General features: G+C 56.2%; 1 protein-coding gene across 6 annotated transcripts in view; it reads right to left on the reverse strand.

Moving 5' to 3' along the window:
- Evc2 (EvC ciliary complex subunit 2) overlaps positions 1-12,605 on the reverse strand; it is a 97,820-nt gene that overhangs the window by 14,446 nt on the left and 70,769 nt on the right. For 5 of the 6 annotated variants that reach the window (XM_058572416.1, XM_058572415.1, XM_058572418.1 and 2 more), the window contains 3 exons: positions 12,300-12,504; positions 11,131-11,247; positions 1,142-1,369 (listed from right to left, as the gene is read on the reverse strand). In XM_058572416.1, the coding sequence (XP_058428399.1) occupies positions 1,142-1,369; positions 11,131-11,247; positions 12,300-12,504 (550 nt within the window). Of the gene's footprint in view, positions 1-1,141; positions 1,370-4,857; positions 7,120-11,130; positions 11,248-12,299; positions 12,505-12,605 lie in introns of those variants that run through there. The other variant, XM_058572419.1, reaches the window with a different exon arrangement.

A 12,605-nucleotide genomic window follows, 5' to 3' on the forward strand; every position in this document is an offset into this window, starting at 1 on the left:
CGATCTGCTCTCAAGGCTCCCTGCAGCTCTGACGGGGACACCCGCAGCCAGTCCTGAAGGACGTTCTCCTATGCTTGAGCTTTACGGGGGCAGCACTGGAAGCTCAGTGCTGGAGCACCCAGAGACCCTACGGGAGCTCTGTCCTTAAGACAGCTGTCACCACGCAGCATTCACCATGTGCCAGAAAACAGTCTTGGACTCTTCAGAGTCAAGTGTGATTTGCCACCTTTTAAAGAATTTATGGGACCCCCATCTTGATGAACTCAGCTGGGACAGTCCATCCACCAAGGTGACAGTGCACCAACTCAGGGAAAGACTCTGGCTCCTGTCACTCATCTTCACGAAGGCTGTGACCTGCCACCTGCCCACATCTCTCTTTCCCTGAGGAGTGAGCGTGCTGACAACACCCACTTCACAGCAGGGCCAGATAATCAACAATATAACCCACAACAGAGGGCGCGGAACGGCACTCAGTGCTAATCACACTTAAATGGCAGTCTTCAGAAACAGAATAGAGCTGCCGATGCTTAACTGGCCGCTGGTCCATTCACGACACTCGAGCCCCTGCCTGCCCCCAGGAGCTACTCCACACCTGGGAGGCCTCCCCCTGCATGTAATTATCACAGTAATAGGTGACACATAAAATTCTAAAGTCTAGGCACAAAGGACCTCAAATTAGTCCTCAAAACAGTTATTACCATAGCTCTCATGTTATGGATCCTCTTCTTCACCCTGAAAGAGTGCAGCCTGCAGGCTTAATGACAATTTAGAATTGCAAAGATAAACAATCCAATATACGGTGACATTCAGGATGCCCTTAATTGAAATATGCACTTTTTCCCCCCATACTGCATCTTCATTCAAACATGCACTTCTGTTGTTTGAATGAAACACTAATGTCATTAAACTGTGGCCCCCGCCATTGACCAGAAGATTCACCAGTTCCCCACGGTCTCTCCCCAGAGGCAATGCCCTGGAGCTGCCTGGGCTGAGAGTTGCAGGCTGCTGACCTACCATGCACCCCACTTGGTCCTCAGCCCACCCAGGGCATAGACCGGCCGGGCGCTCATGGCCCATCTGCAGGTGGAGGAAACGGTGGCTTTAGAAGGTGCCGGTGCCTCCCGACCCCTCCTGCACTCACCGGGCTGTGGGACTGCAGGATCTGGCCGCAAGCCGCCTGGCTCAGTGTCTCCGACTCCCTCAGCTCCTCCAGCAGCAGACCTTGGATGCTGAGCAGGGCGGTGAAGGCCGACAGGGTCTCGGCGGCCCGCGCCGCCTTCTGGAACTGCACAGCAACCAGCGACTCCGCGAAGCGTCCCTCCTGGGCCTCCAGCCGCTGCACCCTCTCCCGCAGCAGCTCCCCTCGCACCTGGGGGACCAGCAGCACCAGAGGGCAGTGAGCCGAGGGACGGGAAGGAGAGCCAGCAACCTCACAGAGACCAGGGCCGTCCCACAGAAGCACGGGAACCTACAGGAGCCACCGGGAAGTGTCCAGCTTCTGAGGACCACGCCTGTCCTTCATGCTGTACTTACCACCCTCGAGGGTGAGCGGGGCGTGTTGCCGTCGGCTCAGACCCTCCGTTCACTCTCCCTGCGAAGCTCCCAGGCCCCTCCACCCTGTGCAGAGCCTGGCACCTGCTTGACTGAAGTGCCCGCCACGCCCTCTTCCTTTGGTCTCCAGCTCCCGACCGGCCCCTCGGGCATCCTCACTTCTGGGAGCAAGCGCCTGTCCTGCTCTTCTCTGCTCGTCCCTCCAGCTCCTCCTCCCCTTGGGGACACTTGCTAGAGGCAGGGCAGGCTGCACCCGGAGCTCTGTACGTGTCCAGCCAGCAGACCCGACCATGGCCACTCGGCTACAGTCCCTCAGCGTCCACCTGTCTTCTCTTCTGTCAAGGCTACAGGTGTGACATCAGTGCCTCTCACCTCACCCGAGCCCTAAAAGGCAGGCTGCGCTCTGTGCACCCCACTCTCTGCAGGAGGAGCAGAAGTGTGACCCGGAAAAAAAGCTGCACAGGCACCGTGGCTCCTCAAAGTCACCATGACCCAAAGAAAGGCGCACGCCCGAGTCCACCAGGGGGGGACATCCGGACAAGGAAAACGCGGTCCACTCGGCCTACCCAGGAAGGGAATCCCGACCCTGCTGCAGCAGAGACAGACCTCGAGGACACCAGGCTGTGTGACGTGAGCCAGTCCCAAAGGACAAGTGCTGCATGACCCCCCATCTGAAGTCCCTGGGAAGTCAGATGCATAAAGGCACTGGGGACGGGGCAGGAGGAACGGTGGACACTGTATGATGCATATGCAAGACGGAAAGTTCCGGAGTGCGATGGTGATGACACTCATGTGCGAGGGTACCTGGTGCCTGCTGAGGATTGAGCCTGGAGTGTCCCCAAAGGCTCCTGTGTTGCAGGTTGGGTCCCCAAGGCAGCAGGGATCCGAGGTGGGGCTTTGGGAAGGTGATGGGATCCTGAGGGCTCTGCCCTCGTCAGTGGGTGGTCCCATTGATGCAGTCACCTGAATGAGTGGACTGTTGGAGGTGGAGGAAATGCAGGAGGCAGGACCTCACCGCAGGAAGAGAGTCCTTCAGGAAATGTCCTTGGGGACCATATCTGGTTCCCAGCCTCCCTCTCCCTCTTTCTCTGCTTCCCAACCACCAAGGTGGGCAGCACCTCTCTACCACGCCCTCTCTGCCACAACGCTCTGCCTTATCACAGGTCCACAGCAATGGAACCAGCTGACCATGGGCTGAAACCTCTGAAACAGAGAGCCAAAATACCTCTTTCCTCCTTTAAGTTGTTTTTCTCAAGTATTTTGTCACAGCAATGGAAATCTGACTAATACAAGTGAGCTGTACATTTAAAAATGATTGAATCGGTGTGTTTTCTGTGAAGTTAATGTTTCAGCACAATAGAAAAATGAGCAAGAAATGGACGAGCTGCCTCCTTCATCATGCACCTGCATGAGCTCAGTTTTACAGGTTATACCATATGGTCTCGATTTCCCTCTTGGGTGAGCAAGCAGTGGTCCAAGTCTTACAAGGGCCAGTCTCCTACAGAGATGCAGGGCAGAATGAGGTGGCCACAGGGCTAGCTGGAGTTCTGTTTATGCAAATGTAAACTGAAAATGTGGGGGAACAATTAGCTCTTTGTGTATCCCATAAGAACAACATGGACTACAAAATTTAAGATATTCCAAAATCCTTTTTGCTTCCTTGGAAAGCTTAATTTATTCATTCCAGACTATGAAATTATGTCTCTAGAGAGGGTTCAAGTCCTTTTCTAAAAGGACTCCTAGGAAAGGACAGATTTGCATTTCTATGAGGTTATTAAGGACAGGCTTCATTAAGTATTCAAGCATCTGAAATAATAATAATTCATTTGCTGAACAATCTCCTGCTAAATTCCCTTATTTTAAATTGGAAGCTTGACCAACTTCCTACCAGTTTTCCCTGCAGCACGTGGAGCTCAGAGGAGGAATCCCAGGTATGCCCTGAGACCCCGCCAGCCAGCAGAGCCACGGGGGACTCTGGAGATTCGTGAAGTCACAGTCGGCAGGTCTGGAAGCCCATGCAACCGGATGCAAGGGCCAGCCAGCCAGAGGCTGAGTCAGGTCAGCCTCAGCACCATGAGGAGCTCACAGGAGGGGGCTCAGGCGGGTCTCCAACCGGGAGGCCCCCAGGTTCAGCACACAACCTGCAGAGAAGGGGCCCCTCAGGCCTCGGGCTCCCAGAGAGAGGAGGAGTTGACCGCACCCACCCCCTTAATCCCATCCCATAACACCCGGGGGGAACAGGGGGCCGGAGGGAGAGTCCAGTGCCTGCCACGGAAAGTCAGGCCAGCAGAGGCCACATCAAGGTTCCCGCATCCACCAGCTGGAAGAGGGGGCTGAGCCACGCTCCGTGAGCACCGCTGCGGCTGGAGGGTCCCTCTCCAGGCGGATCCTCCCCTCAGTGGCTCTAGGTGCCCAGACGAGGTGGGTAGGCAGGCGGGAAGTGAAGAAGACCCTCCCGCGTCTTCCATCGGGGACAGCGGACCCGTGAGGTCCCCTGCATCAATGTTTGTGGAACAACACGACCTTGCTCAGGGACCATCACTCCACTCCCATTCAGATTCAGGATTATTCACTTCTGCTCCTGGAAAGACTCGACCTCCCGCCCCCACCACGATCAGAGCACAAATGTCACACAATCGAGGGGCATCTGCCTGGCCACCTGGAGTTTAAGGCTGGTCTGCCGTCTCTTCCCTGCAAGAAACCACCTAACCAGCTGTGTGACCCAGCCAAGGTGTTCAACCTCTCTGAGCCTCAGGTTTGTGTGTGAAAAGGAAACAAAAGAGCAGGAGCTGCCAGTCCCCTCACTGCATCATTGCCGTTATCACCACCTTGACCCTTAATAAAGAGGACCTCTCTAAAGTCGAGCCAGGAAAGACGGGAAGAATGGCTCGCGATATTGAGGGACTTTCCCCCTCTAGAAGGGGAGGTTGTGGTTGTCTGTTTCTGATCACAAAATCCAGTACGAGGTACAGAAAGGTCAACACTGGAGGTGGCTGATGACAAAGGGACTTACAAGGTGCACCTACTGTGTTAAGAAGGAAAGGAAGAGTGGGCTCAGAGGGAGCAGAATCTAAAAGCCAGAAATTGGACGTCCGAGTGGAAAGGGACTGGATGGTCGCCCAGAGCCAGTCCCCGTGCACCTAGCAGTGTTGGTAAAGGAGAGGGCGGCCAGCTAACCAGGGAGCAGGCCCCCGGAAGTCCCCCCCACCTCCGTCCACAGCCCCTGCCCCCCCTGCCCAGCAGACAGCTGGGGTTTGCTCTTTGGGAGTCTGACCCAGGAGGAGGAGACCAGGCTCGTCTGGTGGCAGAGGCCCCACGCTGGAGACTGGGCTGAGAGGCCTCCATCCCCAGCTCTCTCCCCACTTGGCTCCGCAGGAGCTGGGCAGCCAGTCTGCTGCGTAGGCAGGAGGCTGCAGTGGCCCTCGTTCAGGAACCCAACTAGCCTGAAGGCACTAGGTCTGAAGGCACTGACCCCGGGGTTCCCCAGCAGAATGGCCCAGTCTCATCACACCAGAGTGAAGGTCACAGTCTATGAGCCCCACTTGGAGGCCCAGAGACTCCTGACAGCTTTTTACTACCCCATTCTTAAATATGAGCAGACCACCAAGGAAGACCACAAGCCTGGGAAAACTTCTAATGAACACAGAAGTGAATACCCAGGAATTAGAAAAAGAAAAATCATTCTCAGAAAGAGGTAGAACGTTAAATGAGTCTTAAAACAACAACAAAAAAACATGTTCTTTTTTTAAAAATGGGCTTAAATGTTTTTAAGTTGCCAATGGACCTTTATTTTATTTATATGCACTACTGAGAATTGAACCCAGGGCCTCCCACATGCTAGGCAAGTGCTCCACCACTGAGCCTCAGCCCCAGCCCCAGCCCTCATGGTCTTTTTTAAGGAAGAGAGTATGGAGGGTGGGTGCTCTTGAAGATTTAGAAATTGAAAACACAAGAGAAAAACTCAAAGGTCTGTAAGACAAGTAAAGCAAAGGACAAAGAGAAGGAAAACAGTGAAAGAGGAAGGTGAAGGAAAAGAGATCAGCATCTGGATATTCAGAAGGGGAGGAACCCTTAATGCAACTGAAGGAAGTTTCCAGAATCCCAAGATGGGTCAGACTGATGTCAAGCACAGGGCAAAACAGAAGCATTTTCAGTCTTGCAAAAGTTCAAAGTATTAACTCCTTTCCTAGGAAACTAACAGAAGATGTGTTTCATTGTAACAAAGAAGAAATTAGAAAAGAGAAGGCTGAAGAGGGTTGGCAGCATGACCCCAAGGTGGCCGCAGTGCAGAGGCACGGAGAGATGTCCTCAGGGAGATGGGATTAATAGAGGTGATGGTCCTGGTGGGAAGTCTGGCCAGCTGTCGAGAAGTGGACCGAATTTTGGTGGTAAGTAGGGAAAAGTAACCCAAGAGAAACTAAAGGATGATAGTAACTCCGAGAAAAACAGAAAGCTAACGCAGAAATGAAGAAGACCCCAGTTTGCTCTGTGATTCACCTGTGGATAACATTCAGGTGGTCATAATAATAGAAAATGTAAATGCTGATCTAACTGTGTCAGGGCATGTGGGGTACAGGTTGAGAAGACTCAGAGTAAATCTTCACCTTCCACAAAGGAAAGCAAATAGGTCATCCTTTTTTTTTTTTAGTTTTTTTCCTTAGTTGTTGATAGATCTTTATTTTATTTATTTATACGTGGTGCTGAGAATCCAGGCAAGTGTGTTACCACTGAGCCACAGCCCCAGCCTGCAAATCAGTAATCTTAAGGTGGAGATCCAACAGCAAGACAAGCGTGTTAGAGTCACCAAGATCAAAATATCAAGCAAAAAGTTAGGAACTATTAACTTGAGGAGTCAACAATACGTGTGTGTGTGTTGGGGGGAGTGGCTCTTTTTTAGCCCAAGCTTTGTAGAAAGAGGCATTTGACTACTTACAGGAGGGTTGATGAAGACAGAAGGGAACATTTTAAATGAACAACCAATGGAAAATAGGAAAAGGGTGATCACGTCCAACCACCCGGGGACAGCCCGTCGTCTTTAGGAACGTGAAAGGTAGAACAGATCAGAAAGGCGAGCTGAGGTCTGACCACCAGGCCCCGTGGCCAAGAGGGGGGCAATGGGAAGCCACAGACTCTCAAAAGGGAGCTTCAGGGCGGGGAGCTTGCGGGGGACGAGGGGGACAGTGTGAGCAGAGCCCTGTGGATGGGGGAATGTCCCCTCCCCTGCCTAGGTGGTCCCTGCTCACAGCACCTTTGTGTCCCAGCTTTAGGAGGCCTGGCCCTCCATCCCCCGCTGGTCAGGCACCTCATCCTCCTGCTCCATCCTGCTGAAGTCAGAGCAGTGTGAAGAGCGGTTCTGACCGTGCCAGCCGCCTCTGCAGACTCGCCCAGGCAGCTGCCCAGACTATGGCAAGTGGAGGGCCACGTGCAGGCAGTGGAGTCTGGGACGTGGATACGATGGGCGGATGGGCGGTGGCTGTGGTGGGCGTGCTGTCCAGACAGGAGGAAGATCATCAGAACAAGACCAGAAATAATGGGCGAGTGGGGAATGCAGTCATGTGATTCCGGCTCCTGGAGAACAGGGATGAGGAATCTATTCAAACAGCAGGAGAAGCACACCCAAGACAGGCCCAACGTCCTTCCATTCTGGATCCACCAAACCACTCTGCCGGTGCAGGAAGCAGGTGGCTGCGCTGTGCTGCGGGCGCCGGCTGTGTGGCCTGGGAGGAGCCTGCGACCACCCTGAGCCTCACTTCTCCACCCAAGAGAGGCAGCTGGTCCTCCTCCCTCCCCGTGGAGGGCTGCGGAGGCTCCAGGAGCCTTGAAATATCGAGGGGATGAAGACAACCTGCCGGCTGAGGGCTGAGCTGCCAAGCCACTGTCGAAGGCAGGAGGACGCTTGTGTCAACAGGGAGTCCCCAAGCTTCAGCTTAAGCAAGAAGCAGAAACAGACCACAGACAGATGACAGAGTTGGAAAGAGAGGAAGGAGGAGAAGAAGAAAGATAGGTCTATTTTCATGGAAAGTCAGAAAACAAGCCACGCAGCTGTGCCACACGCAGACCTGCTCCGCCGTGGGCTTGGCCTGACACTGAGGTGGGGGGAAAACATGTCCTATGTCCCCATCAAGGTCTTCAACAAACCGGAGCTTGGCCAGGGCCATCTGAGCAGGAGGTTCCATCCAATAGATCTGGCCAACCACCTCCACCGGGGAGTCTCCCAGGCCAGGTAGGCAGGTGACCCTGTCCCCCAGCCCTCCCCAGGGCCTGCGTGGTGTCCACTTTACCTCAGGACGTCTGCGCTCTCTGGGGCAGTCCCCTGCCTCCTGGGGCCTGGCTCCCCACCCATCAGAAAACACTTGGTCTTTCTGAGGACAAAGGAAGTAGTTTTTCAGATGGGCCTAGGATAAAGCCACGAGGAAGCCCCAATCCACTTCAAAGTCGATCGCACCCATACTTTTTCCTCTAAATAATGCATAAAATTAGAAGCCAGGGATGAAAGGATGGGTTAGAAATGCGGCTTCTGGCCAGGATGGAGCAGCAGTGAACAGATTTACTCTCCACCTTAAACTACCAGGATCTTAGGAAAAGTCTAGACCAGAAAACGGCAGCTCAGGGCCAGGTGGGCTGCACAACTGCCCGCTCTGCTCAGAGGCAGCGGAGGGAGGCGGGAGCCCAGGGGAGCCCAGCAGCTCCACAGATTCAGGACACCAGAGTCAAGCCTGGGGGCCGCTGTGTCCACAGTCTGCGGAGCAGAGCCCCACAGGGGCTGCAGCGACAGAAGCCCACTGAGATCTGCTCAGGCAGAGCTACCACAGGCCCGGGAGGAGCCGCCAGGAAGCACAGGCCAGACGTGGCTGGCACTTGTGTTGCCTCTCGTCGGAGTGCAGACCTCACACACAGGTGTCACCGGGGCCCATCAACCTGTCAGCTGTTCAGAAAGCGAGCGGGCGGCCAGGAGGCCCGCACTGGTCTGCCCGTCCCTCTCTGTCCCTCCCAAATTCACCCACGGCCCTGGATTCTGGGTGGAGCTTCAGACTGGCAGTGGATTTTCTGAAAGCAGAGGCAGACTTGCAGGGGTGAGGGACAAGCTGCGCCTCTACACCCATGAACCCCAGAGGGGCCCGGCCCAGGGAAGGCACAAAGCAGTGCTCCCAGCAGGAGGAGGAAGAGCCGGGCAGGGCAGGCTGGGAAGGAGAAGCAAAGGAACATGGGAGGAAGGGCGGGGCAGGGGGGACAGAGAGTCCCCGAGAGTCCTCCCAGGAAGGTGACGCCCTCCAGCCCCCAGCTCACTGCTGCACAGCAGGGCAAGGGGGACGGCGGCCAGCGGTTCACCCCAGCCCTGGCCATCACTGGTGGTGGGTGAACCATCCTCCTTCCCTCCCCAGACCCCACTTCCCCTCAGCCACACGGAGGAGTCCAGACAAGGGGGTGTCAGTCCAGGGCTAAGGGTGGACTGGTGACTGCAGATTCCAGTCAAGGAGGGGCCCCAACAGTGTTCCCAGCATGCTCTGCTGCCCCAGGTGAACCAGAGACCAGAGCGGCCCTGGAGGCACCCCATTCCCACAGGCTGTCCTCCGAGGGTCTCCTGGGCAGCTGTCAGAGGACCTGGCGCCATCTCCACAGCTGCACAGACTCTGAGGACCTCCCTCCCCTGAAATGTGACCATGAGGGTTGATTTTAGTGCCACCTGGCTTGTGCTAACGGATGCCCAGAGTGTTGTTTCTGGAAGTGTCTGTGAGGGTGTTTCTGGGTGACAGCAGCATTGGAATTGGGGGACTAAGCAAATAAGACCCTCCCCAGTGTGAGCAGGGGCCATCCAGCCTCAGGAGGGCCCAGCAGAATGGAAGGGAGGGGGAAGGGGACCCTGGGCCTTCCCCTGAGCAGGGCCGTGGTTTCTTTGCCCTGGGAGACGTCGGCACCCCTGGTTCTCGGGCCCTGGACTCTGGACTTACACCGCAGCCCAGGTCCAGGCCTGTGGGCAAGACTGAGCTGACCACTGCCTCGGCTTGCCCAGCTCACAGGGGCGGATCATGGGCTCTCGGCCTCCACACTTGCCTGAGCAGATCCCCGTAATAACCCTCCTGTCGGTGCCTACAAGGGTGTACATCTGGCTGTTCTGTGTCTGCAGAACCCTGACTGTGACAATGACCTGGCAGCCCCTCAGCGAGTGGGGGCCGTTGCTGCCCTCCAGGATCACTCTGCAAAGGAATGGGAGCAAAGTCCACCTGCTGAGCAGGGAGGCCCTTTAAGCTGCCGTCAGGGAGCGCCTGAGGTGGGCACCTGCCAGGTGGGAAGGCAGACTGCAAGGACACCTCTCACTGAAAGGTCACCGCTGATGATGCCCCGGGTCACGTGGCCCAAGGCATCATCATGAGCTGCTCCCCCACCGGTCACAGGCACTTCTGCCTGCTCCTCACGACTGCTGATGGTCAACCCCTAGACCCTGGAAAGGAGCCACTGACCGCGCCCAGAGCAGGTTCTAGGACCCTTCACAGGTCCAGGCATTTGCCTTCTGAGACAAGGTACACCTACCTTAAATTTTTTTTTTTAATTAAAAACAAAACTAGGCGAGGACACGGACAGAAGACAGGCACAAACACAGCTGCTCCACCCGGCCTGGCTGGGGGCACCTGAACGCAGTCCTCTGGGGAGCCCCCAACACAGGGCAAAGCGCGGGAGACACGGACACAGGCAGCCCGTGTGGCGTCCACTCCACGCAACCCGACAGGAGCCCTCTCCTCCCGACCCACCAACAGTGCACCTGCCGCCTGCTTGCTCCGCCTGCCGTGGCCACAGCACCTCGATCCTTCCCTGAGGAGCACTGATCAGAGAGACAATTTTAAGTGTTTCTCATCAGGGTCCCCAAATAGAGAGCAGGAGCAGGACCATCTGAATCAGGCTGCACCCAGAGCTCGGGGACACGGTGCCAGGACATCACTGTCTCCTCAAACACTCAGGGAGCAAATGAGCAGTGCCCGAAGCACTGCTGAAAGGGGGCTGCGCAGGCTGCGGGGAGGGAGGCGTCAGGTGTACAGGGGGCCGTCCCGGAGAGGACACCCGAGCACAGAGGCAACGCCTAAGGACAGCAAAAGACAGAGCTCCGCGTCCAGGAAGTGACCCGAGAGGCGACTGCAGGAGCAGGCAGAACGCAGCCTGGAGCAGCAGGAGCCCGAGGGTGCGCAGGACACAAGGACCAAACACGGCAATGAGGAGGGGCTGGAGGGAGCGGGGACGTGGGAGCACAGCCCAGGACTCACGGGTAAAAAGGAGATGGGGAGAGAGGACAGGCGCAATGCCCCAGGACAGAGCCAGGCATATGACAGCGGGACCAGGGCCACGGGGAGCAGAGCCGGAGGTGACGAGATCTCCCGGCAGAGACCCAGGGAAAGAGGCTCAGACAGAAGGCCCAGGGAGCGGGGAGGGCCCAGGGGAGAGGGGCCACATGTGCAGGACGGTGACTTCCAGAGCACGGTGCTCGGGACAGATGGACGGAGCAGCCCAGGAGAACTCCACACACCTGCCAACGGCCAGCGTCACCTGCTGGGTGCAGAGAGACGCAACCAATGAAGCAGACGCACCCACCTTTTCTAGCAGGTCCTCAGGAGCCTGTTCCTCAAAGAGGCGAATCTTGTCTTCAATGCACTTCTTCAAAAGGTCTACCTTGCTTTTACTCTTGGACCGCGGCTTCCTTGCCTTGGACTGTGGGTGGAGAGGGGTCAGAGAAAACACTGGCATCAAGATGGTCACCAGCAAGCTCATGCAGCCCCAGGTCGCCCCAAGCCAAGGGAAGACTCTGGCTCACAGAACTGCCAAACTCCACCTCAGGCCAGCGGGGATCACCTGGATCATGCCAGGTGGTGGTCTCGTGACAAAGCATGCCTGGGAGAAGGTTATTTTACATGGGCACTCAGAGAAGGCCTCTTGGTGGAGGTGACATTGAACTGAGGGGTGAAGAGACTACAAAGCATGCTGCAGGCAGGAGCAATGGCAAGTTCAAGATCATGTGCACTCAAGAGGTGTGGCCCCAGAGGTCTACAATAGCAAGATCAAAATCATGGCACTCAAGGAGGTGTGGCCCCAGAGGTCTACAACAGCAAGTTCCAGATCACATGCATTAAGGAGGTGTGGCCCCAGAGGTTTACAACAGCAAGTTCCAGATCACATGCATTAAGGAGGTGTGGCCACAGAGGTCTGCAACAGCAAGTTCCAGATCATGTGCAGGATCAGCTGCACCAGACTCATCTGCCCTTGAGACACGCAGGTGGTCACTAAAAGGCAGCTGTCAATCACCATCCCAGTACAAGAGACTCTTCTCCAAGCCCACTGAGCTGAGGTGAGCAACCCTCCTTGGTGCCACTTGCAGAGAGGCCTTTTGTACCCTGAATCAGTCACTGTCCACAACGATGGGAGAAGAGAAGAGAGCCACTTCTCAGGTCAGGTGCCTCCCTTCCACCCAGCACAACATTCAGGAGAAGAGTACAGAAGAGTGTGGCTGCAAACCACGGGCGGCTGCAGGTGGACACTGTACCAGCTGGGTAAGGGCATCTGCATGGCCACAGAGCTGTCCCCAGACCTTGAGGTCAGGACAACCTGGCTGTTCCAAGAACTACTGTAAGACCTACCATGGCTGGAAAGGAGAGGACAGAGGAGAGGAATCTGGGTGGGGGACAGAGACACAGGACCCCGCAGGGTCAGATGCTGCGGAGTAGTGGCCAGTCCCTGCAGTTGAGAGGCCATGATGTCCCGCCTACCTGCAGCTCGGGTGCAGCCAGGGCCTGGTCCAGCTTCAGGACCTCTGCTTCCCGCCAGGAGGTCTGGAATCTCTGCAGCAGGACTCGGGCTCGGATTTTGGGTAGGGCCAAGCTCCTGTCCATCTGGGCGAAGCAGCCGTGGACCTCCTGCCTCATCCTGAGCAGCTCCTCTTCAGACAGTGAGAAGGCCGAGCAGCAGAGCCGCCTGTGGAGGGGACAGTGGCATGTTCCACCAAGAGGAAATGCAGGTGTGGGGTTGGGGCAGGAGCTGGGACTTCACGGCCCATGAACTAAGTCCCTGTGTGG

Source organism: Marmota monax, unplaced genomic scaffold, assembly GCF_021218885.2.
Source record: "Marmota monax isolate L192 unplaced genomic scaffold, Marmota_monax_Labrador192_F-V1.1 WCK01_AAM20220418_F8-fsc00009, whole genome shotgun sequence".
NCBI classification, from domain to species: Eukaryota; Metazoa; Chordata; class Mammalia; order Rodentia; family Sciuridae; genus Marmota; species Marmota monax.